The sequence below is a fragment of the Ooceraea biroi genome, chromosome 7 (assembly GCF_003672135.1).
Source record: "Ooceraea biroi isolate clonal line C1 chromosome 7, Obir_v5.4, whole genome shotgun sequence".
Classification (NCBI taxonomy): Eukaryota; Metazoa; Arthropoda; class Insecta; order Hymenoptera; family Formicidae; genus Ooceraea; species Ooceraea biroi.
The window spans coordinates 13,064,007-13,088,325 of record NC_039512.1 but is presented as its reverse complement, the minus strand read 5'-3'; the positions used below and the strand labels follow the sequence as shown (position 1 = coordinate 13,088,325).

The window sequence follows — 24,319 nt, the reverse complement described above, 5'->3', positions numbered from 1 at the left end:
TCACGAGGGCAGACTTGAGAGGATCCAATCTGGCTATGTGCTGTGACAACAACGCGTGGATAACGATCGCGTTTTACGCAAAGATCGAACCTGTCGCTTGCGAGAATTTGAATCGGCGTGATAGAAACTGGAGTCGGCACGCGATTGCGCGCGTTGGTTGCACGTCGCCGATCGATTACTCCGACGCGACACACCTCACAAAAAACCCCCGCTGGGAGCCCTCCGCGACCAGGAGGAAGCGGTCGCGACGAGGTGCGATCGGCCGCCGGTAGCCGGACGACGGTCCACCGGTTCATTAGTTCATTAGCGATAGATCGTTCTATTTGTTCTTTTGAAGTTTTTCTTTGAGAATTAATTAGAGCGTATTTAGGCCTGCGGGCTACTTTTCTCCGGCGACGCGCCGCGAATCCCGTCCACGACGAAGACGAGGGTGGCTTTCCTCGCGGGTGCCCCTTCTTCCTTCAATGATCCTTCCAATCACCCGAGTGGACCTCGATGGAACGTTTCGGGATTCTCTCGATCTCGAGGCTGTCGGAAACAGAGAGAGAGACCAGGGGGATGTAATCCGTTCATCCATTTTTTCGGGAGGGGGGGGGGCGTTGTTCTTCGGGTTGACTGTTCTGCGCCCGGACATCCGGTTCTCCCGCGCGATCGACGGTCATCTCTTCATGTTAAGTCATCTCTTCGCGTAGAAACAAGCGTGAATTGTCTGTGGCGTTTTGCGCCGCTTTTAGATTCTTTTTTTTCTGGTTTCTCATTTTTGTTCTTGTGACGTCGTCGCTCGTCTTTATCCCTTCGCGAGATTACCGCTATTTATTATGGCTAAGAAATTTACAGTGGTGAAGCAGCGATTTCTTTGCTTAGGAAGGAGGCTCTTTACGACAGCTGACTTACTCTGCTTATCTAGACGGATCGCATCGGTACTACTGCTATTCTCCGAGATAATCGATGATATTTCGAGATCTGCCTCCAAGATTCTTCTCTTTCTCCCTTTGTTTCTCCATAAAAACTGCGTCAGCAGATTATTCACCAACGAAAATAATTTACGACGTCTCTCTCACCCTAATTGCATTTTTATGAATTATAACGTTGGTAAGTTTTCACGCGTGTTACATTTTGCAATTACATTTTTCGAATTTGGTCTGCCGGTGCGAGTAAAACTCGATTCTTCTCGATTTTTTACATTTCAAGATTGAGAGATTGATAATCCAAGGACATTTCGGCAATTAAATAATAATTATTCCCGACAATTTGGATTATGGAAATATTCGAATATTTGCAGCCGATGGTGCAGTGTGGAATGAAAAATTTTAAAAGATACCGGCACGACGACCGAAGAGGGGAAAACCGAAGGGGTCAATCTTGAATATTTCTTTCCACGTTACTATTAACTAACTACGTTCCTCCGACCTCGGGGAAAGAGAGAATCTCGATTATATAATTTATTTTCGTTACTATTACATTTTATTAGTAGCAGCTAGTACCGTTATCGCGCTACTGTTTACTCATTACCATTATAATTAGCGTTTTATTTATATCTCGTTATCGTTATTATTACATAATTATCATTATTATTATCTTTATAATTGTCACCATCCCGTTATCGTCGCCTGTTCGTTATCGTCGTCAACATATCGCACCGTCTCATTACCGCTATCACTATTGTTATCTTTAGTTATCTTAGTGTTATCATTATTATTCGTATGATATTATTTAACTTTGTTTCTCTGCATCTTAAACGCCTGTGTGTGGTCACGGTATGATATCTCTTCTTCCTCTTTTCTTTAAAACAAAAATCAGTAAAAACAACTCTTACTTTTCGCGATTCATACGTCTGATGATCGACAATCGATTTACATCGACATGTCACGGAGAATCGGCGTGAATTAATTTCTCGGAGTTTACTCAATTTGCAGTCGTCATTGTAGGAGAGAACACACTCGCTCCTTCTTTAACGTTTTTTATTTGTTTTTTTGTACCTTGTATATTTTATTCTTCTGATCAACTTTCTCTCTCTCTCTCTCTCTCTGTTTCCTGCCGAGGCGTTTGCGGGTCCGCGAAAGCTCGTATTTGTCATGGACGACGCGCGTCGGCGGTACTCATCGTCGCGCGTGGGATTATAATCGTTTAGAGTCCTTTGTACAGACTTCTGATAAATCGTTCTATATAATTATTTTTTTTGCCATTTGTCTTACGTAATAATTTTTGTTTATCTCTTACTGCGAATTAGCGAGAGTACTTCTTCACTCCCTCTCTCTCTCTCTCTCTCTCTCTCTCCGATTCTTTCTCTCCCTCTCTCTTTCTCTTTTTACATCTCTACTTACGTTGTAACGATGCTTCTTGTACAGCTAAGTTAGCTAGATGTGGGCCAAGGGTCCCGAGGGTAACCGGTGGAATTTCGACCCCTCGGTCTTCTCCACGCGTGAGGAGTTTCCGCTTTTAAATCAGGAACGAGGGAGGATCTCTGTGCTTCTGTACGTCGAACTAACGCCGAGGTGATTCAGAGACTAATTCCAACTAGAAGCGAGTTCCGCGCATCGGAATATTGAGATATTAATCACGGAAATGTTTTTAATTTTTGTTGCGCACGAAGAGGAGGATTCGATGGGAACTGATCCGCGAAGCGTCATTTAATTCCGTCGCATCGGGGAGCTCATGGGCTTCACTCGTGCGTGTCTTTACGCCGCGCTGGCTCGCTCGGACGAGCGAGAGATCGAACGCGCGTGCACGCAAAGCGAAAAAAAAGGGAGGGAGAAAGAGGCTACTGTACGAGATGGACGAATTTTATTTCATTTCATTTTATTCCATCGTTACCTTCTTTTTTCCTTTCCTTTTTTTCGCGAATGCGATCGACTGTGCGACGCAGCTCGCTCGGAGTCGCGAGTTCATGCGCGCGTATCAGACCGTATATAGATCGAATTGCGGACCCCATTACCACCCCGCCGCGCATACACGTGTACGTGCGCGCGCGCGCGCATACACACACACACACAGATAAAACGGATGCTGCTGGACGAATGCGAACGCAACGCAGAGAGTAGTTGGTGTATCGCTCGAGGGGACCAACCAAATGGTAATTTCACGCGACGTTGCGCTCATCTTCGTCGGCTGTTAGGTACGAATGCGGTACACGATGCACCCGGGCGCACCGTCGTTACCAGTGCACACTGCGACGAGCAAGTGTGGTGGGGATAATTCTTACTTCATTCGGAGAGGGGGAACGGCTGTCCGCTTTGATTGGTGGATCCGCGAATCTCCACACGTGCGTTTTTTAATTATTCGCGATCGTCCTCCCAGAGCGAAATCTCGCTTGCACGAGCCGCAATCCCGTGATCACATAAGATATTTACGAAATGGATTAATTTTTTCTTTTTTCTATTTTATCAAATTTTTTTATTCTGACTCTGCCCCAAATTCATCAAGGGTGCACGAGCAGTAGACAGTCTGTTGCGGACTTTTCTGCGGGATTTCTCAAGATAGATCTGATGGATTTCGTAACGAGAATTTCTCGCGTGGATCCGACGAGGTCCGAGGCGTATCACGTTCTGGCTCAGGACGCTTTGATCCGATATATAACCGCTCCTTGTCTCACGGGATAACGTCGCGGGGTAAACGCGACGTGGCGATTCGCGTTCGTAAAATCCCCCGCGCGGTGACCCACATAACGCGGGTGTCGTATAACACGCTGCCCCTCGTATATTTCGGATAAAACCCCGGAATCGACGGGAGGCGCGGGAGATCCGCCATAACGATGCTTTTACGACGCAATGAATTCCGCGGCCGCCTCGCGTCGTTTCCGGCGTCGTCCCGCGTGCCCTCGAACTCTTGCCACTTTCGCGTGTTTCTCGATTTTATCAGCATTTTTAAATTCTTCATGTTTTTAGATTTTTAAAATTCTTTTCGATTCTCATTTCTGAATTTTCGAATTTCCTTGTTCATATACGCGTTTGCATTAATTCCGCGCGCATGTTGGGGAGAGTATCGCACATTCAGGCGCACGGAAGATTCGTGGGAACTCGGTGATCACTGCAATTAACCGTCGCTAATTAGTTTCACCAATAGTTTTGACGCGCCGTCGTCTCTGTTCTCCACTTCACGTTTCCTCCCTCTCTCTCTCCCTCTTGCTCTGATCACCCGGCGTCCATCATCGTCGTCGGTTCGTTGCATTAGTCACTTGACATCCTCCTTCCCTCTTTCTCTCTCAAACTAAACTATAATTTATTCTCTACGCGCACAGAAAAATCCAACTCGACTCCACCGGGCCCCGAGCCCTCCTTTTCCTTCTCCAACCCACTCAACCCCTCAGAGTCCCCCGAACAAGCGAGAATTCTCTCGCAGGCGGGCGCGTTTGTTCGCGTTCATTCATCGTCGATCCCCATCGGCGATCGAGCACTCGTCTACTATTGATATGTCTGTTTCTCGCGCAGTTACCGTCGTCTTCCCGATCGTGTTCCATTTCGTTCATTCATTCATTCATCCATTCGTTCGTTTGTTCGTTCCATTGACATAAGAATATTCTTGTATCAATGTTCGCTTCCGAGCGTCGTGATCTTCTTCGTCTGTCCGTCCGTTTGTCCGTCCGTCTGTCCGTCCGTTCGTTTCGCTCGCGTTCGCTCGCTTTTAGTTCACCCTCATCTTCTTTAGGGAGAAAACGGGCTGATGCTGATGCTGCTGCTGTTGCTGCTGATGCTGCTCGACAGGGCTAAGACGACGGCTCGGCAACCGGCCACCGATCCGGCGGCGGCGGCCAGGAGCTAAATGATGCCTCTGACGTCGTGCTGGATGTGAGGCAGATTGGTGAGGCCGGTCAATAACAGGCTCACGATCAGGAGTATCCGGGTCACGCTGAAATCGGCGATACTCGTGCCGCTGCAGGTCTTCTTGGACGCGACCTCCAGTTTCGCTGTAACAGAGAAGCGAATCATGGTGGTAATGCGCAGTATATAAATTTAACAATCTTTTAATCTAATTGAAACGCGCGACTGCGCACTTCATTTCTGCAATGAAAAAATGATATGTATCTATACTTTACGCCGTGGATATGTTTTTGTTTTGCAATGTATTAATGTAAAATTATGTAGCATTATGGAAAAAGCGACTCGCTCTCTGTTCTCTGCTTTGAACTTTTCCTCACGTGAATATATAGACAAGTATGAAATCAAATTTTTGTTCTACTAAAAAATCTTTATATGACAGCCTCTGAAACTTCATTTTTTGCTGTCGACTCAAGAGATGGATCGGATGAGCAAATTTCGCAGCGTGCATCGTGCCAGGGTTTGATAAGGGTTGATAAGGAGATTCGAGCACCGGGAAGGGTGGATGGGGGTTGGACGGAGCTTCTCGATCGTGCACGGTGAGATGCGAGAAACAAAACGGAGTCGAGCAAACGGGGGTAGTATACCGGACCAACACACACACGTACACGCACACACGCACCACTGGGGTGCTGGGGGTGCGATGGTGGTGGTGGCCAGGCAAGCAAGCAGGCAGGCAGGCAGGCAAGCAAGCAGGCAAGCTGGTTGGCAGGCAGGCAGGGCGCGGATCGATGTGGGTTACTCGCGCGCGTCGAATCCGCGAGCTTGCACGTGCGAGCTTGCACGCGCGCCTCAGAAAATTTTCTTAGCGTCGTGGGTCTTCACCCTCTCACCTCGTGGATGTCGACAACGGACGTTTTGAGATTTTTTTACCTTGTCGCTCGATAATTCGCTCGCTTATTCGTAGGACGTAGAGGAGCGCATCGTGTTGCTTTAATTTCAAGTTGTGCCCGATTGGAAAACCTATGTCCTTGGTGCTTTTTTTTGTTTGGGAGCGCGGATCTAAAATTAAGCATCGTTAGCTTGCCGCCTAGAGAATGCCGCTTAAAGATTGATCAAGCTTGCTTTTTTCGAGTCCTCGCAGCGTGGAAAAAAAAGAAGGGTTTTGCGGATAACTGTCTATTACGGCGCTCACAATTGTGTACACAATTGTCGTAAAATGCCGCGATATTGCTTTCGTGATGCGATATGACACGACGACACGCTATGTCGTTTAATCTCGACTATGCGTGCGTGCGTGCGTACGAGCCGAGCGACAACCGCGGGGCTTACCATAATCGTAATTATCATATAAAACGACGTTGTTGTGTTCGAGCGAGTACAAATTTCAGGCTGTTAGCGCGTACGCGGACTCGTGTGTACTATGGCAATAAAAGTCCATCAACGGACAGACTGCAGAAACGATAATGCTTCCAAAGCCCGGATTTACGGATATTTTACCGAATTCTACCAATCTTTTGCTACCACTTTGCAACTTGCTGTTGGATTATTCCCAAGCGCCTTTTTGGGCTAAAGTTAGATTTCTGTTCAGTAACTTTTCGATATCAGTGTCTTCACATTTCCACGTGAACACTGTCACTCACGTAGCCAAAATTGCCTTCTTTAAATCACTTAAATCAGTCATGTGTCGTATGCCACGATATTATCATCGAGAATAGCACAAATCGATTCACACGCTTTTGAAGTATTTTTTCCTTGGAATTCATATAAAAGGCAGTGATAAATATGCTACTTATTCGTGGCAATTTTAAGCGATATTATTTTTGAAATTACGCTCATCACCTCGGCATGACGGATTTAATAAAGCCATATTGGTGCCATCTGCACAGATTGGCGCCAAAATAGATAAAATTTGAATTAACTTTTTGCATGTATAAAAATGATGAGCTATTTATTTGTATTAATATTTGTATTAATATTTCGATCTGAGAAAGTTGCCGTGATATATAAATTTCATTAAATTATTAAAAATGGAGGGTTAAAAATGGAGTTTTTGTCAGCACAATGTGATTATTCGCGAAAAAACGATCAATACGATCATCGATACGATCTCATCGAATCTGCCGTAGAGATTAACATATGATACATCCGTGTATGACCCAGCTATTGATTTTAAAGAAGAAGAACTTGATTTGTACGAGAAGAGATGATCGCCTCTCGTAGCGCGAAGCGCTCACAAGATTTCTTCGCGAGATCTCACGAGAAATCAACCATCATCGAAACCACGCTGCAGAGTCCGCAGAATCATGCGGCCGCGCGGTGGCCTTAAGTGGGACACTCGGCGAAGCGCTCTTGATAGCAGTTCTGAATAAATGATGTAAACTCGAGCGCTTCGCCATTGGAGTGTGTCGTCTTGTCTACAATAGAGTGTGCCCCGCGACAGGACAGGATTGGGACGTTTGCGCGACGTTTTCGCGACGTTTCGCCGAACGCGCACGAAACGAACGCGCGTGAATCATCACTTGCTGCTCTCGCGAAAGCGTGGGATTAACCGATTTAATTTCGTGTGAAATTGCCTTTACATGGGAACCAGAGTCCGATCGCGGCGGGTGATTACGCACCACGACGGCTATCTCTCCTTCTTGTTCCAGGCGGAAGCGTCTGTTCGGGACACGCGTTCGCTCGACGCGAGTCACGTCGTCGAGACGATTCCTCCGAAGCACGGCCTCGACCGTGCGAACAATCAAACGTACTTGGCGCTCAACAGGTGTCATACACAAGACAATCCGCGCGGAGCGCGGTAAGTAACGCGTCGAGGGCCTCGACGGTTCGATGAATCAACCCCCTCATCGCGCCGCTTTGCACGCGCGTGTACGCGCCTGACGTGTTCGCGTTCCATCGAGCCTCACCGAGCACGGTGCATGCACGTTACGTCAATACACGACAGCGTATTCGAAATAGTGTTCGGGATCTTCCGACGCTCGGGGAGTATAGTAAAATGCATGGAAGATGCACGGGATATATTAAAATGCATAAAAGAAATGCGCAAAAATAATCTTGAAAAAATAATAGGGAAGCTTTGGGAGATGTCACACAATTGAATGTCGAGAGATCAAACCGCAAGCGTAAATTATACGCTATGAAGTTTAAGTTCTTCATCATCCCTTTCTCTTTCTCTCATGCCTTGATGCTAAAGATGTTATAGTATATGGGAGAGCGTACAGTGTAATTGTGTATCTTATATTTGAAAAAGAATGCGATTGGAGAATCTGTAAGATATACTTTCCGAATCGCGATGGAAAGTCAATATATTATGTATACGAGACTTACACGTGGCACCGAGCAGCTGCGGCAGGTACTTCTTCCAGAAGGCACACTGCCTCACCCGGGGACCGCTGCCGATGTCCGTGTTGTTGATATCCAAGGTCAGGTACTCCTTATTGGCGCCAGTGTGCGGTGGCCACAAAACCGACGTTGTCTCGCCGCCGTCGCCCACGTTTGGATCCCTGACCGATTACACATCACAAATCACACGTCTATATATATATATATATATAATATCGTAACAAAATATCTGCAAGTAGCGATATTTCATAATACCTTGGTATGTCTATACATAAATTTGTCATGATGTAGTAACCAAACTATTAATAATAAGATTAGTTAATATTTTAGCAAAACTCTTTATTTAAAGTGAAACAATGTATATGCTAAACTTTGAATAATGACTATTAATATATCGTGAATGTACGTGTACAATTTATAGAACTAAAGCGGAATTGTGTACGTCGAAAGACAAAGTTACGCGCTCCTTACCCCGTCTTGGCGAAGTTCGCCCAGTATCTCATCATTCTCTTCGAGAGCTGCACCTCCTCGGGGGTGTAACCCTTGGTTGGGTCCAATGGCTCCCCGAAGATGTAGCTTATCTCGTCGGCGTGCATGACCCCAGTCCACCGCGGCCACGGATTATTCACAGATCTGATTAAATTATTATTTATCGGCCAGATTATCAGTTATCGCGTACGCGAAACCAAAAGAGTAGATAATGACGTTGCATGAATGAATTTGGAGATTTGGAGACATATGCGCAAATGATTTAATCGCTATGAAGCGAGCAAGATCTTTACCTGTGCTTATAGTAATACATGTAAACGGTGCTGCCGCTATCGGCGTAATGGCCGGCAAACTCGTTGACGTTGCACGTAAACTGGTAGTCGCCGACGATCTTGTCGAGGGCATCGCGATTCTTGTGCGGGTCGTCCGGGTGCAGCCAGTTGGTGTACTCGTAAATGATCGCGTGCCGGCCAATCTGGTTGACATAGGGATTCAGCTCGGACACGGCACTGACGAACTGATCGCGTGTCACCTTTACATCCTCGGTACCGTCGATGCGGAACAGCTCCGTCAGGTAGTAGATGATGAAGTAGAAGCCCTCCTCGGTGTTGGAGCCCATCAGGATGTTCGCCTTCTTGAAGGACGATGTAGCGAGTGAACGCTGCGGCGTTTCGTCCAGGAATGCGCCGTCAATCACCGGTACGAATGGGAATTCGCAGATCCCGAGGGTGCCCCATTCGTTTTTCACCAGTTCGACCGGGTCCTTCGTCAGCAGGCAGTCGATCACGTCGCGCAGGTTGCTACGATCGTGCGGACAACCGACTGCCTCGGCCAACCGGATGCCACGCACGATCGATTCCTCGCGCGAAATTATCGCCCACGGCGTGGTCGGCGAGCCTGACTGCATGATGGCCTGGTTGAACAGGTGCCTGTAATTAAAAGCCCGAGTATCTTCTGTTAGCGGAATGTTTATTTTCCAAGAAAATGGAATGGCTAGATTTTTATTGCCATGTGTGTTTGACGTTACGTTGACGTTTCGAATAATAATATATTATTGTATCATCCAAATTTGTTGTTGTCATTAAATAATTTTGAAGGTCTCATCTTGTGCGTAATTTTATAACTGATCTATATGTAATTGCGATGTAAATAAAAATAATATTATGTAGTAGTAGTATGTAGCAAAATTAATATACAACATATAAATGATATATAATTTTCCTGTATCTCTGCAATTGCAAACATTTCTTCTTCCTCTTCTAGATTCATACGAATCGAATGTCGATCAGTATTGATCTTTTTGTCTGTACATTAGCAAACTCGACCGATATCAACTGATACTGACCTGGACAGCGGCGACAGGAGATGCATTGAGACGGAGACTGCGCCAGCGCTTTCGCCGAAGAGTGTCACGTTATCGGGATTGCCGCCAAACGCGGCTATGTTGTCGCGCACCCATTGCAGGGCCATCATCTGATCGAAGAGACCAGCGTTACCGGGCACGTCCGGCGTGCCAAAATACAGGAAGCCCAAACTAGCCACGCGATACTGCATCGATACCAGGATCACGTTTTCCTCTGATACCAGGGTCTTGTGATCGTACACGTCGAGAGTGGCCGAGCCAGAGTAGAAGCCACCTGAAAAGGGGATCGCGGAGATCCTTGCATTTCGCGATCGCACAATGATGCCGATTTACGTGTTCGACATTTCTCTTGAATTATTCATACATATAATATGATGTTATATTAAATCTCATATTAAATGTCATATTAAAAATATATAATATTAAATTTTAATATATAATATTAAAGAAAATAATTATTTATTTCATCCAATTTTTTTCCTTCTGAAAATTGCATGTCGCTATTAAGAGTTTGTTCCATTTCAGGGTTGATCAAACTTCAGTGGAGAAGAGTCTCCCAGAGGGGTTCAGCGAGATCGGCATCAGTGTACGCCGCTCGGCTCGCACGGACAATGTTGAGCAAGCGGAGGAGATGATGATGGATTCTCATCGTACTAGGAACTCACCACCGAATATCCATACCATGACAGCGGCGTTCGTAGGCCTGGGCCGCGGCACCACTACGTTCACGTACAGACAGTCCTCGCTCAGCGGCGTGTTCGGGTTCCACATGGTGGCGCCGGCGAAGTCTCCGAACACCGTGTCGAGGATCTGCACGCAGCTGTTTGGCAAGGTGGTCGCGTTCCACACGCCCGACCAGCGCTCAACTGGTCGTGGATGACGAAACCTCAGCGAGCCTGCGACAAGAATTCAGATCAACTCCCCAAGCCAATTAAATACGATCTCGTTGTCTGCTTGTGTCCTGGAGGTTCAATTCGCAAACGGCTCTCCGTTTTCAATCATTTCCATTCAACCTCCACTGATCATCAATATGTTACATTCCCGCTAAGCGAGATTCACGTTAATCAATTAATTAACAAATAAGTAATGGGCCACTAGATTGAAGATCGCAATATATTACAACGGTCGGTATGCAGTATAAAGATTCGGTATAAAAAATAGTTATTTTAATACTTTACTCTTTGTATTCTTTTCCAATATTGCTATTTAGAATTGCGCAATCAAACAACTCAGTGAACGAAGAATTATTCGTGATTTGCTTTTCATTACTGTATTATCAGTTACATTACGATCTTCTTTTTGCTTTCTTTCCGTGTGAGACATACCGAGAGGTTTCTGGGCGTAAGGTATGCCGAGCCAGGCGTCGACCTCTTTGCCAGTGGTGGCAGTCAGGGTCTTGCCGCGTATCATGCCCTTCTTGGTGTGCACGATCAGCGGATCGTTGTTGGTGAAGGCGGCCGCATGTGGCAGCTCCTCGTTCGTCCTGGAACTCCTCGCATCCTCGCGCGACGAAGACGATGATGACGATGACGACGACGACGACGACGACGACGACGACGACGACGACGACGACGACGATGACGCGGCCGCTTCCTGCGCGTGCAGCTCGTGCTCGTGATGTCTGCTACGATGGGACGGCGAGGCGTGGCAGGTATCCGGCTGCAGGACGAGGAGCAGGATCAAGCTCAACGCTAACAGGGCTTCCAGTCTGCCGGGACCGGCCCGCCAGGAACTTGGATCTCTTGACATCGTGCCTGCTCGGCTGTACGAAGGAATTATATTTAATTCTTTTTTTTTCTGTACACAATAAAAATTACTCCAATTGTTATTTTCCTGTCAGATGAAGTTGTTATTTATGACGGTTAGGGTGCCATTTATTTTTTTTATTAGTGAAATCTTATTATGAGCGGTCGCGTATAGGAAATGCTTCCAGCAGAAACGTTGCGACCGCGAATAAAATGTATTTTCAACTCGTGTTTGGCGACGTAGGACAAATTCATATGAAAAATGTAGGAAGAATGCGCCAAGCGGTTAGTGCATAACGTTCACACTTCGCAAACATGGTAAACTGCGAAACGACCCGACAGGAAAATAAATACGCCAAATATTGTCGCGGTGATTTGCGAAAACGGTGCTCGAAATAGTATTAGACAAAATTATTTTGTTTCTAACAGAGGTAATAATTCTTCTTGCCCCCGTTTCTATTGGAAAGTTTAAATAGAATAGAATAGAATAAAGAATTTAAATAGAAAATGACATAGAAAGCGAAAAGCACAACTTGCGGTGGCTTTCTTGGCAAGACCAAGCGATCGATCAATCGGGCGATTTGAGAATTCAATATTGAAGTTTCATTGCCCAAAGATGGAAATCAAGATAATGCTCATGTGTGTATATATCAGTTAGAAATACACACCCAGAAAAGAAAAGCTCATTACTGAACCATGCTAGGTCACGATTGAACTTCAGTTTGCCTGAAGTAAACAAGCTTTGAAAATTAACGTATCACCGATACGTTATAACTGGATTATTGGCTGTTTGAATACCAGAATGTAACAAATAAGTTACAACTCAATTCCGAACATAGCACATGATAATCTTTGTCGCTTTCTTTTCAAGAAACGTTCTCCTTTTTTTTGGAAATGCATCGGCGACTCCGTTCGTCAGAGGGAGGAAGATATCGCGCGAAGAAAAGCGCTCGCGGCAACTGTCGTTCGATTGAGAATGAGATTCGGGTATCATCAGGTAAAGAGACGGCTATTACGAGTAATTTGAACCTCGTTGGAATAATATCGTTGAATATGTTTCTTTCTATTCGTGTACGCCTCATCCGCCAACCATTCATTATCCTGTCAGTCAGACCCCATTACGTAACTGATAGACAGGTGATGCGTGTCCCTACTCATTGCTCAAACATTTTCTCGACGTTCTGCTGCAATCTTGACGCATTCTAAATCTGTTAATATTGTTAATTGTTAATATTGTTGAAACAATACTCGTAACATCGGATTGTTAATTTAAAAGCGCGTGCACATGATGGTAAAAGACTCGCATTTTTCAACTTTTGATTGATGATTTTCGATTGTTACTAACAATTTGTCATATTTATTTTTAACTATCAAATATAAGTGTGTAACCTGATAGACATGTGCAATGTACGTACACGTACGTACGATTAAATCTGAAAATTTTTTATAAGCGTTTTACGCTGACTGCCATCGATCTATTGAGATATATGAAAACATAAAACTTTCCAAATTACTAAATAATAGATTAAATAATGAAATTTATTTTAGCAGGATCTACGAGCGACTGGCGGAGCAGTTGGACGAGTATTTAGAACGCGAATCTTCAATTGCGAGGAACGATCCGCAGTTACGTACAAGGTGTCCCACTTCTCGTGTTATTTTTCAACGACCAGTTCTCTGAGCAATCTATGGAGTCGTTTCTCTCTCGTTTATCAATTATCTCTTCATCATTCATCCACTTTCAGTATCACGCATCTTCTAAGCCCTAAATAAGTATCCTAGCAAAAAAAGGATCCTATCAATGAGTTAGAATCTATCTTAAACAAATTCCACGAAATCTTTGAAAAATCTATTCTGGATTAATCGAGGCCGTTTTGCTTAATGCAATTTTATTATCAATGCGAAAAGGGATACGTTATCGTTAGCGCCACATAATAAATTCCCTTCACTTTCGCACACTGTTACTTCGCGACGACGTGATATACGCGTCGTCATATATCTTGTTGACATATACGTCGCTCTTCCCCTCTTTCCTCTCTCTTTCTCTCTTCTCCCCTGTCTCGCACACGTTAGGAGGGATTAGTAGGATGATAGTATTCTCTAGTTACCACACGAAGGTCCACGTTGATTAGCAACTTCCTTCTACGTGTTCCGTGCGTGGCGTACGTACGTACGGTCACACGCAGCACGTCCACGGGAACGTTGCCGCACGCGGAAGTTTACACACGAGGCAAGAGGACGCGCATGCGCGCTTACGTTACGCGCGTTTTAGTGTCGTCTGAAATTAGAATTTATTGGCCGCACCGGCGGAAAAACCACGATGCAATTAGCTCCCGTCGTTCCGGAATCAAAGCTAGTCTATAGCGAAACCGAGGCCGCTTTAGTCTCTGCGCGAGATTTCTTCCGCACTTTTAACACATTAATTTAAGCATGTCTAATCTAGCTAATTAAACGAATCGATCTTGCTTAATTTCGTGCAAATTGCCCAATTTGATTAAAATCCAAATTTAGCATTCGGCGAAGCTAAACTGCAGTCGAGAAACGAGAGCGCGAGAGCGAGAGCGAGAGCGAGAGAGAGAGAGAGAAACAAGAAAAAGAAGCAGAAGGGCGCGGCAAATCGCACGATCATTCGGCGAATGAAGATCCCTCTCCTTTTCAGAGTCAACTCACCGGAGTTCTGAATTCGTATTCGTCCGCCGGCGGTTCCTGCCGTCTCGTTTGCCTCGCTACTCGACGATTATCGATATGGAATATACGATTTTGGGGATCGCGCTTGCGCAGGATCGCGAGATCGTCGCGGTGCCGCGCGGCGGTGTGCCGACGATTTCGCGAGCGACGAGACGAGATGAGGCGAGGCTAGGCGAAACTAGACGAACTGACGATGCACTGGCGAATGATTGGCAAAATGATCACGGGAGCGACAGCATTGGAGCGCGAAGCGGCTAGTTACTCTTCCCTTAGCACCGCGGCTGCATTATATGCGATGCGATGGAGATCACGTGACTCGACCAGTGGTCGAAGCGCCGTAGATCAATGGGGATACCCGGGGGAGTCGCGGCGAAGAACATCTCGAGGGGGATTCTTCTGTCTGTCTGTGCAAATCTTGGCCGCGCCAGTAACGTCAAAAATTAAAAAGAAGATGGAATCACGTCGCAATGTTTGTCACGATATTTTCCGTCCTTGTCCTGAAATCTCTTAATGTACGCGACCATCGTCGATAAAAATCTCTGTCTTTATATGCTGCACATATACAATCGATAATAGACTCAATCAACTGATAAAATAATGGATTAATTAAATAATAATACACGAGAAGAGCGGAACACTTGATATATAACTTGAGATCGTTCGTCGTTAATTTTTCCGATTGCTCGCTCTCTTATTTAACGACGTTTAACGACGGCAATTTATTCTTTTTTCGCAAGGATTTTCTTTGATCGCCGGCGTCTTTCGCCTGGACCGTATCTAGAAACTATAGAAACCGGCGAAGAGCGCCGGAAGTATTCTCGCGAATTACTCTGTTTCGTCGATAAAACGTAGCGATCCAGAATATCCATCTGGAAATTGGATTCGTCAGTTTCCGGCTCTCTTCCCCCGTCTCCCCTCTGACTCGGGTGTCGTCCCGGTTTCTCTTTCCGATACTTACAGTGAGGAAGACGCGAGGAAGATGCTCGACGCGGCTCGAGGTGATTAGACTTTAGACAACGGCGATGTTCCCCCTGCGAATCCGCGACAGGCAGATCCGCTTGTCCTCCCGTTGTTCTCTACATCCTTCGTTCGTGGAGCATCGTTCGCTTCTGCAACACAACGCGATTGTCATTAGACTGGACGAATGAGGATGCACGTCGGAAGTGAAGGATGAAAAACGTAGGAATCGCGTGCTCGTTATTTGGGAATTATTGTTAGAACGATTGCGAAAATGAAAAGGGAATGGGAAACATGTTCATCGTAATCCTAGAGTTAATCTTTCAAAGAAAAAGTGTAGATTGATAGTAACGGAGAAGAGAATAATATAATAAGCGAAGACACAGAGAGTCGTGAGAGAGATGAATCGGCGGAATGAAATACTGAAGTAGATAATAAATAAAAGAATGTGAAATTCTACATTTTAATTAAATCTCGTCGTGATGTCGAGTCTCTCTGATGCTGAGGCTGTAGCGACGAAAAATTCGCTCGCATTCACGTCAAACGGCAGTCTCGTGTCCCATTGCGACGTTGTGAAATTCTTTTTCTCTCCGTGCTCTCGGCCCTCTTCTCCTGTTGAGCGTTGAATTTGGTCCCTCGGCGACGCGCATCGCTCCACCGGAAGCGCGCCTTCATCTCGTGCCCGCCGGCGGAATAAATTCGTCATCCGCGAATTCCGCTCGGGCCACGCTCCGGCCGAATGCCGAAAGCCGGGACGAACATACGCGCTTATTAGAAATTCCAGTCGCCCGTCTATTTGCTGTCTTCGTCCCTTCGTCGCCCCCTCCCGAAAGCGACGTGGAATTCGCATATGAACGGACGAGGAAAGACAATGAGGGGGCAAAATCTTTCCACGTGGCCCCTACTCGAGAGTGAAGAGAGAGAGACAGGGACAGAGAAACGGATCCATATTACGCAGTGAACGATAAAGTTACCTCAGGGCACGGAAACTAGTATTATACATGTCTCCAAGCGAATTTCGAGGACCAAAGAATATCGAGAACTCATTTTCGAATTTAATGAACATTTTCTAAAGTAATTTTAACACACTTTTCACGATTACGTGATCGCTCGATCAGAAAACCAAGCATTTTCGCGAAGCTACCGTCGTCAGAATCATTCTCTTAAATTGGACGTCTTCTTAAGAATAAACGCGGAGCGACAGCTCGTGGTTTGACGACGATGACGACGACAGGGTGGTATTGGGCGGAACGAACGTCTGTGAATTTCGCGCGCACACACATACAAGCCACTCACATACACACATACATACTCACACACATACACATGTGCGCGCGCGGACACACGGACGACCGTTGACCGAGAAACGAAAGGTCAGGGCGTCATTGGCTCGGCTCTTGGCTGGCTGGCTGGCTGGCTGGCTGGCTGCACTGCGGGGCTGAATTTTGCGGCGCGGACATTTAGGAAATTACCGAGCGCGCGCGGGGATGAAAGACGAGACCGGCCGGCTGCCACGACGAAGTATGCATTGGTATGAACATCGCAACCTGCGCGCGTCCCAGAAAGAAACTACCCGTTATCCTTTCCGCTGTGAAAGCTGCGCGTTCGCCAACAATCAAGATCTTTTCGCTCTTTCCATCTGCAACTCCTTCCAGAAAAGGCTTTCGTTCAAGAATCTTTTTCTAAAAAATATAGAAATGCAAAAATGTCAAAATAATATATAAATTAATATATATCATTATAAAAATAAATTGTTAAATAAAATCACATAAATTAAAGAAATATCCGAAATTTTATATTTTAAATTTTCAGGTTGTGTCCATATTAATAAGCGAGTAATTGCTTAAAGGTTTCGAGATGACTTGATTCAACGGTACGTCGACGTCATCGTCGTCGTTTTCGTCGTCGCCTTCGTCGTTGTTGTCGTCATCGTTTTCCTTGCAAGACATCGAGTTGTCGGTTTGCATATTTCGCTGTTGCGGGTCGGAAACACGCGACGATCCACGCGAGTGGGTCAGTCGGACCCGCCGCTGCAGTCCCTATGACAGGGTAAAAGCGAGCATGTATCGCCGGTATCATCGGGGATTATGGATGGCCCATGGACACGCTAACCCAGTGACATCTCTAGGTCAGCTAGACCGCTCGTTCGCTCGATCCACGACTGCCAGCCGTGTATTTTCAGATCGACTCTGATTAAGGCCGCAGATGATATTTCAAGACGCGCGTCGAGTCCCATGCACCCCGCTTCTGATTGTGAGTCCCAACAGCGCAACAATCTCCCTCGAGATCACTCCAATTGGTCGCGTGATGCTCTCGTAAACTATCGGAAAATATCGCGCGTTATCGCCGAGTTATTAACGAGGTCCGAAATACACTAGGGACCACTTTACGCCCGCAATTGCTGATAAGCGATCGAATAAATACACGCGGAGGGATCACTGAGAGTTTGGAGGGCACAATAATATTTCCCACGCCTCTCGTTTTCATGCGATATTCAGAGTTAATACGGAGACGAGAATAAAAATATTGCATCTCTTTATCCCCCGACGAGAGAGTGACAGCTTCGAACGGGATTACCGGGGCTCGATGGATTAACGACGCGACGATGAGTTCGAAAAATCCGACACGCAAAACGGAAGTGGGGGACGGAGTAGAGGAGTAACAGGAGCCCGCACGGATGGGCGTGCGGAAAAAGGGGTGGGAAGAGATGTAGTACATCGATAATACACGTTATCGGAACGATAGACGCATTCGGCGACAGCGGCGGCAATCCTTGACCCGGTTACCCGCGTAGCGAGCCAAATATTGACCTAATCTACGGCGAGACCCGCCGCGCTTCGTTCGAAACCTGCTGCGTTTTTTGTAGTCGGGGGTCGTTAAAAGTAAAAGGTCTCTCTCTCTCTCTCTCTCTCTTCCTCCGTTTCGTGAGAGAGTCGAGGATCCCGAATACATTAACGATAATAAGCGAAGCGGGCGACGCGCCAACTCCGTGGAAAATTATCATGGTAGGCCGGGCCATGTTTGCGTATATGTGTGCATTTTATAGAAATTTCGCACTCGGCACACACTCGCGTCATCTCGTTTCCCACGTCAGTCGGATTATGACGGGACAGCCGGAGTGTGCAGTAAATAATTCTTTCGTGAAGATGAGAGAGGGAGAGAGAGAGAGACAGAAAGAGATGTCGTTATCGGTGCGGGTTGATATTTGGCGGGCCGACTCCGGCAATCGGAAATTCGCATGCCCGTTCGTGGCATGCGCGATAAAACAACAGCGCGAGACGACCGGAGGGTACCAGGCACCGAACCAGACACCGAGTCCTATTTTCTCTCGCTCCTTCGTTTCGACGTTTCTACCCTCCTCCCTTGCTGCCTGCCATCCATCCACCCACCCACCGTCGCCCCGCTTGAGACACCCGTTTTCTTTCCACGGTCGATCTCGCGGGCGAATCGAGCCGGATCAACCCTCGAATGGGACCTCGTAAATTTTCCTTCTCCATCCACCGGAGCCCGTCGCCCGGCGCGTGTTTGTACGGAGAGAAGAGATTGGCTCGCGCGCGCGCGGCGATTAAGGAATCGGTGTAGCTTCAGCGACCATCCTTTACAAGTTTAAGTTATCTTAGATTATAATAATATGAAATATAGGATATAAACGGTAACGTAAATGAAAGTTGTAAATAAAAACAAAATATTATGCTAAAAATTAAGAATAGATCAGGAGAATTAGCCATTAGAGCGCGTAAAGTTGTATCCTGAGTCTCTACTCCGTCCGCCATCTTTGTTCATGCTGCCGATACTTATTCTATTAACGCTCGCCTGACATTTGTCTTTCCAATCCAATCAAATTGGGTTTCCGAGCATTTTGGGTACCGCATTTTCGGTGCCGAGCGACGACATCACCATGCGTCGCATCGCATCGGCGTCGCGTCGCGTCGCGCCGCGTCGCAGCCGCAATGCAGCGCGCCCGGCAAAGAAAAATCGTTCGTCGGCCGCCGAAACTTCGTCCTCTCTTCGTCCTTTTGCTTTCGTTCGTCCTCACGTCGCACCGGTTGCTCCTGACATGTCGGCAGTTAGCGATAGGTAAACCCGATAGAAAGTTCTTAGCGCGCGGAAGGTATCCGTACAAATTAAAAGACAACTTGATGAATACATGAGTCAGAGGTCCACTCTTTGTAAAGTTTTCAATTTCAGAGTACTCGGGCGGTCACGTGTGCGCGCGCGCGTTTTGCTATGAAAGTTAAGAACTTTTTAATCAATGGAGTTGGTCAGTTTGATTGCTGAGAGGCTTAGTATAGTACTACACATTCACGCGTTTTTATCGTATTACGTATTTTTAAGAGCGCGTTAATACAAGTAAGCATCGAGATTCTACTGTTATAACAAAAGATTAATAATTCTACTTTTACTGTTATCAGCTATCATTGCGTTATCGGAAGATAACCCGTCACGCAATATTATTTTCAGTGGGATCTTTGTAGCAAAACTTTTTCTATCTTCGTGTATCTTAATTGATAAACAACAACGTAATTAATATAGTTTTTGTGTGCAAAGTCGATTCTCTATCGATCGATAAGACCGAAGACGCAGGGAATGGAAAGAGATTATTATCCGAGGGGAGGGTTCCGCACTTCGTCGATTTTTATCGGCTGAAGAAATCGCGTTCGCTTAGAGGCTTTCCGTAGGTACGGTTCTTGAAACGCGGCCGCTTTCTCAACTCCACTCAAGTACTGATTTCATCAACGCCGAAACGTGACTTCGCAACCACCGAGACTCTTCGGCCACTTTATCCACAAAAGATCTCAAAACGACTGGCGTAACGCATTCCCCATATTTCTCATCATAGATATCAGCCCACCTAAACTTGTATCGTTATCGTTGCAAAACACTCTAAACGAGAAAAACGACGCATCTCTTGGCGCGTGTATAAGAATCACGTGTCCTCGTTTTCCGACGATAAACAGATCGACATTCATGCAATAAAATCATGCGAAAGATCATAAAGAAAACGAAGTAGGCCTTTACAGAAAATAAATAACTAAAGCCTTTCACCTATGAAGGAAACGTTTATTTAGACCTTCGATTCCTTCTTGGATTGCTATAGAAAATATGGTAAATAAATGAAAGTATGGTTGTAACAGATATTCGTTATTAAAAATACTAAATAAACGTTACAAATATATGTTATAATATCTCTCTATCAATCGAGGAAAGCGTACGGCTGATGGCGATCTTTCGCGTGAGATCGATCTGGTCGCAGTGTCGCGTCGCACTGCCGAAAAATAGTAGTCGGGAGGCCGAAACGAGGGAAGATGCATAATTGTGGAATCGAGCGTAGTCGGTTCGGTCACGGCGTCCCTATTTTTAGTCCTGATCCTGATTGGGTGTGCGCAAACGGAAAAGCAAAGGCCATCTTCCTCCCCCTCGCGCGCGCGCGTGTACGTGTGTTTGCGCGTCCAACGTTTGCTCTCCACGTTTTCCACGCTCCATCGCCCCGTCCAACCCCCCGGTCCTCGGATCGCTTTCTAGCTTTTCGCTCCTCGCAGTTAGGTCGATTCTCGCGCTCTGCCGGGTTTTCGGCACGTCGCGACCGCTTACTACATCCGATCGGGCTCCAATCCAACGTGACCGGAGTTGCACGATCGAATCTGACGGTGAGGTGAAGGCGAATCGGCACGAGAGCGACATCCTTCGAGCCGCGCTCGTGCGCGAACGTCGTAAATCCCACCGTGAATCTCGACGAGGATGAAAATTATCCTGGTTATCCGGGCCGGTTATAACTCCGGATAAAAATAGAGGAGAGCACGGGTAACAAATGTGTGCATGTGTGTGTATGTGTATTGATAAATAATGGCAGGATACGATCGAAGTAACGTGTTAAAGTATTTACGGCGGCCTGCGGTAAAAGTACGATACGCGACGTAACACTTGCCAGCGGGATATTCTGTCCCTTGCACCCGCGTTGCTTCTTCATCCTCGCGGGGTAGCAAGGGCGAGCAAATGAACGAACGAACGAATGACGTTCGGTGGACGCGACGACGTACACATCGTCGTGGTATCGTTCGTCGCAAAGTGCCGCACAAATTGACAGGAAATTAGACCAGACTCTTCCAATAGAGCGAAAGAAAAGGCTCTTTGATGTAAAATGTCTCCCCGCAGTTTAGACATTGACGGCGAAATATCGTCATGAGGGTTACGTCACGTCCTACCAAGAGAAGGACCCGTAACAGCTTGGAAGGCCATTGCTCATTTAAGACACAATCAAGAGTCGACACTTGCGAATCGACATATCTTGGAGAGCACCAAGAGAAATTATCCTCTTTATTTATGACAAGAAAGAGAGAGAGAGAGAGACAGAGGGAGGGTGCGTTCGTTCTCTTTATTACTCTCGAGTGGACTGTTAAGCTCGAGCTTGGGAGAACGCAAACAGGCAGGAGAGCAAGTCCGAAGCTTATTTAGGAGTGATTTCTGCGAATATGAAGGATAAAAGAATAAACGTATAACGTATAAATAAAAGAGAACGGCGCACTTTTATGATACTCCCCGCAACGATGCGCATCCATTTGCTAATGGGCAATTTGCACGACTGTCGAGTGACTCTCCATCCTCGTTTTACTCGCGAGTGGACATCGGCCGTTACTCTTCTTACTCTTCCGAGAGCGATGCCATGAAACGGGCGCTCAGCTTAAGCGCCTAGTTATTAGCGTGCGATTACAATGCTATCCAGATTCAAGAGCGCAGGGCGCTTTGTGCGTTCGTTTCATCGAATCTCCCCGCGGAGGGATGAGTCCTTTTACGTTTAATGGTCAGGACACGGGAGTCCTGCTGCGCATCGCCGGTGGTGGCTTTATCGCACGTCCGCTTTAGCGTCATTGTTTATCGCTGTCGTCGCTGCTTATCACACTGTTGCAGAAACTAATCGGATTACGGGCGAACGATCGTGACCTAAAATCGATCGTGTCGTTTCGCGGTACGCTGCTGCATAGCGGTTAATTATTCCACAACGGGGAACGGGGAACGAGGGATGCGGGAGAGAGAGCAGGGGAGCGAGGGGGCGAGAGGACAGGTAGGGTAATGGTGCGGGCTTTAATCGACACGTTATCCGGTATGCTGCGCGCGTAAAAACGTTCGCGAAACTACGGGATCGAAGATCTTTTTACGGCGCTGGATGTACACTCATACGTAAAAAAAAAGGCACCGAGAAGCGTGTAATTTATAAAGGAGCAACCGCGCGAAGAAAATACCGAGTATACTACGCGCATGAAAGATTCGCGAACCTACCGAATCGAGGGTATTTTAATAAGGAATGTACGTGTGGTTGTATATGTGCTCGCACGTGAGAAAAGAGAGGAGACACGAAGGCAAACGAAAAGCTTGAAACTTAACTTACTGCAATGCTTAATTTTCTCTTCCTGAAAGTGTGTCCTTTCCCTTCGTAAGCCAAATCTCTCCGTTATTTGCAATCCGCATCAGAATTTGGAACGTGTGATTTTATACACGGCGCGTTTCATGTATGTGTACATTCACGTGATCACCCGGAGCGGATTTGATCAAGAGAATTTAAAGCTAAATACTCCATGATCATCTCACTGATTTTCAAGTTATTTAGGGACATTATTGGTGAGAAAGAAAAGATGAGAAATCTATTAGACAAGGTCTAAAAGATTCGATGATAACATCGCGAAATCGAAATTGCGGCGGCCTCTCAACCATCACCAATTTTTGAATTTGATTTGCGCTGGTACCTGCGCGTGGCCGCTCGCAAACAATCGGTCGCGAGTCAGCCGTCAGCAGTCAGGGCCACCCCTTGTCATCTACGCAGCCCCACGCAGATCCACGCAGCTCTCTCCCGGCAGCTGTCCACGCTACACCACCGTAGCCGACGGGCCTTCTGCGTCGCGTTTCGTGGTAGAGAGAGAGAGAGAGAGAGAGAGAGAGAGAGAGAGAGAGAGAGAGAGAAAGGGATGGAAGGGGATGGCCACAGGGAAGACAACGAACGTAATGCGAATGGCGATGAGAATTAAGGGAGAAAGAAAAAAGTCGGAGGCGAGATGAGGACGACCGGGACGCGCGTGGAAGCGCGAGACACTTTTACTCCGAGTCCGCGGATAAAATGAGAGAAAGAGAGGGAAGGATGAGAGAGGGTTGAACGAAAGAGAGAGATAGACAGATAGAGAGACAGAGAGAGAGGGGGGAATCGATCTTCAGCACACAACTCGGAGAGACGAGACGAGATGTAAGAGAGAGAGAGAGAGAGAAACATAGAGAGTGAGAGAGAAAGCAACACTTACGGTTTCCCGCGGTGGTGCGGGGTAGCGTCCGTTCGTCGCCGTCGTCCGTTGGCGAGACGTCGTCGTCAGCCGTCGACGAGTGCGATCCCCGCCGTGTGTCGTAACACCCCCGTGACTGCCGAACGTGTGTTCCGCGATCGCTTCGGGACCGAGTCACCGAGTCGTCACCACCGACATGCGAAACACCGCGCGGTGCAAGAATCACCCTCTGGCCGACAAACGATCCTCAAGTCCTTTCCTTTCCCTTAGGCCGGCTGCCCGCAGCGGTGAGCTGCTGCGGAGGCTGCGAGGCTGCTCGCAGACAGACAGAAAGGTAGAGAGGTCCAGACCGACAGAGAGAGAAAGAAAGAGAGAGAGGGAGAAATAGAGAAGAAGAGAGGGAGAGCGAGAGTCCTCTCTAGCGCTTCTCGTTTCGCGTTTCCTCTCGCGGTGTTACATCGATGATCGGATCGGGATACGCAGCCAGTCAAGCAGCCGCGGCGATGATGACGGTGACGCGACGACGTCGTCACGACGACGAAGACGACGACGACGACGATGACGACGACGACGACGGCGATGACGACGACGATGACGGCGACGGCAACGAGGGTTGGCAGCGGCAGCGGGACCAAAACAGCGAAGCGCAGGAAGAGAGAGAGAAGTAGGCCGGTTAACCGTTCAGGCCGCACTGAAGAGTCGAGCGAACCGCGG

The 24,319-nt window shown here is 46.9% G+C and overlaps 1 protein-coding gene across 3 annotated transcripts; it reads right to left on the bottom strand.

Annotated features, from left to right (window-relative positions):
* Positions 1 to 764: 764 nt before the first annotated feature.
* Positions 765 to 24,172, bottom strand: LOC105279663 (acetylcholinesterase). 3 transcript variants are annotated; one of them, XM_011339570.3, is made up of 9 exons: positions 23,627 to 24,172; positions 15,343 to 15,493; positions 11,277 to 11,713; positions 10,617 to 10,847; positions 9,934 to 10,225; positions 8,882 to 9,517; positions 8,571 to 8,732; positions 8,085 to 8,260; positions 4,755 to 4,903 (listed from the first exon to the last, which is right to left on the bottom strand). In XM_011339570.3, the coding sequence occupies exons 3-9, from the start codon at positions 11,698 to 11,700 to the stop codon at positions 4,755 to 4,757; spliced, it is 2,070 nt and encodes a 689-aa protein (XP_011337872.1). In that variant the 5' UTR covers positions 11,701 to 11,713; positions 15,343 to 15,493; positions 23,627 to 24,172. The 3 variants fall into 3 exon arrangements, with proteins under 3 accessions (XP_026827259.1, XP_011337872.1, XP_011337873.1); XM_011339571.3 differs by lacking the exons at positions 15,343 to 15,493; positions 23,627 to 24,172 and adding an exon at positions 14,367 to 15,248; XM_026971458.1 differs by lacking the exons at positions 15,343 to 15,493; positions 23,627 to 24,172 and having other exon boundaries at positions 765 to 4,903; positions 11,277 to 11,700.
* Positions 24,173 to 24,319: the final 147 nt, after the last annotated feature.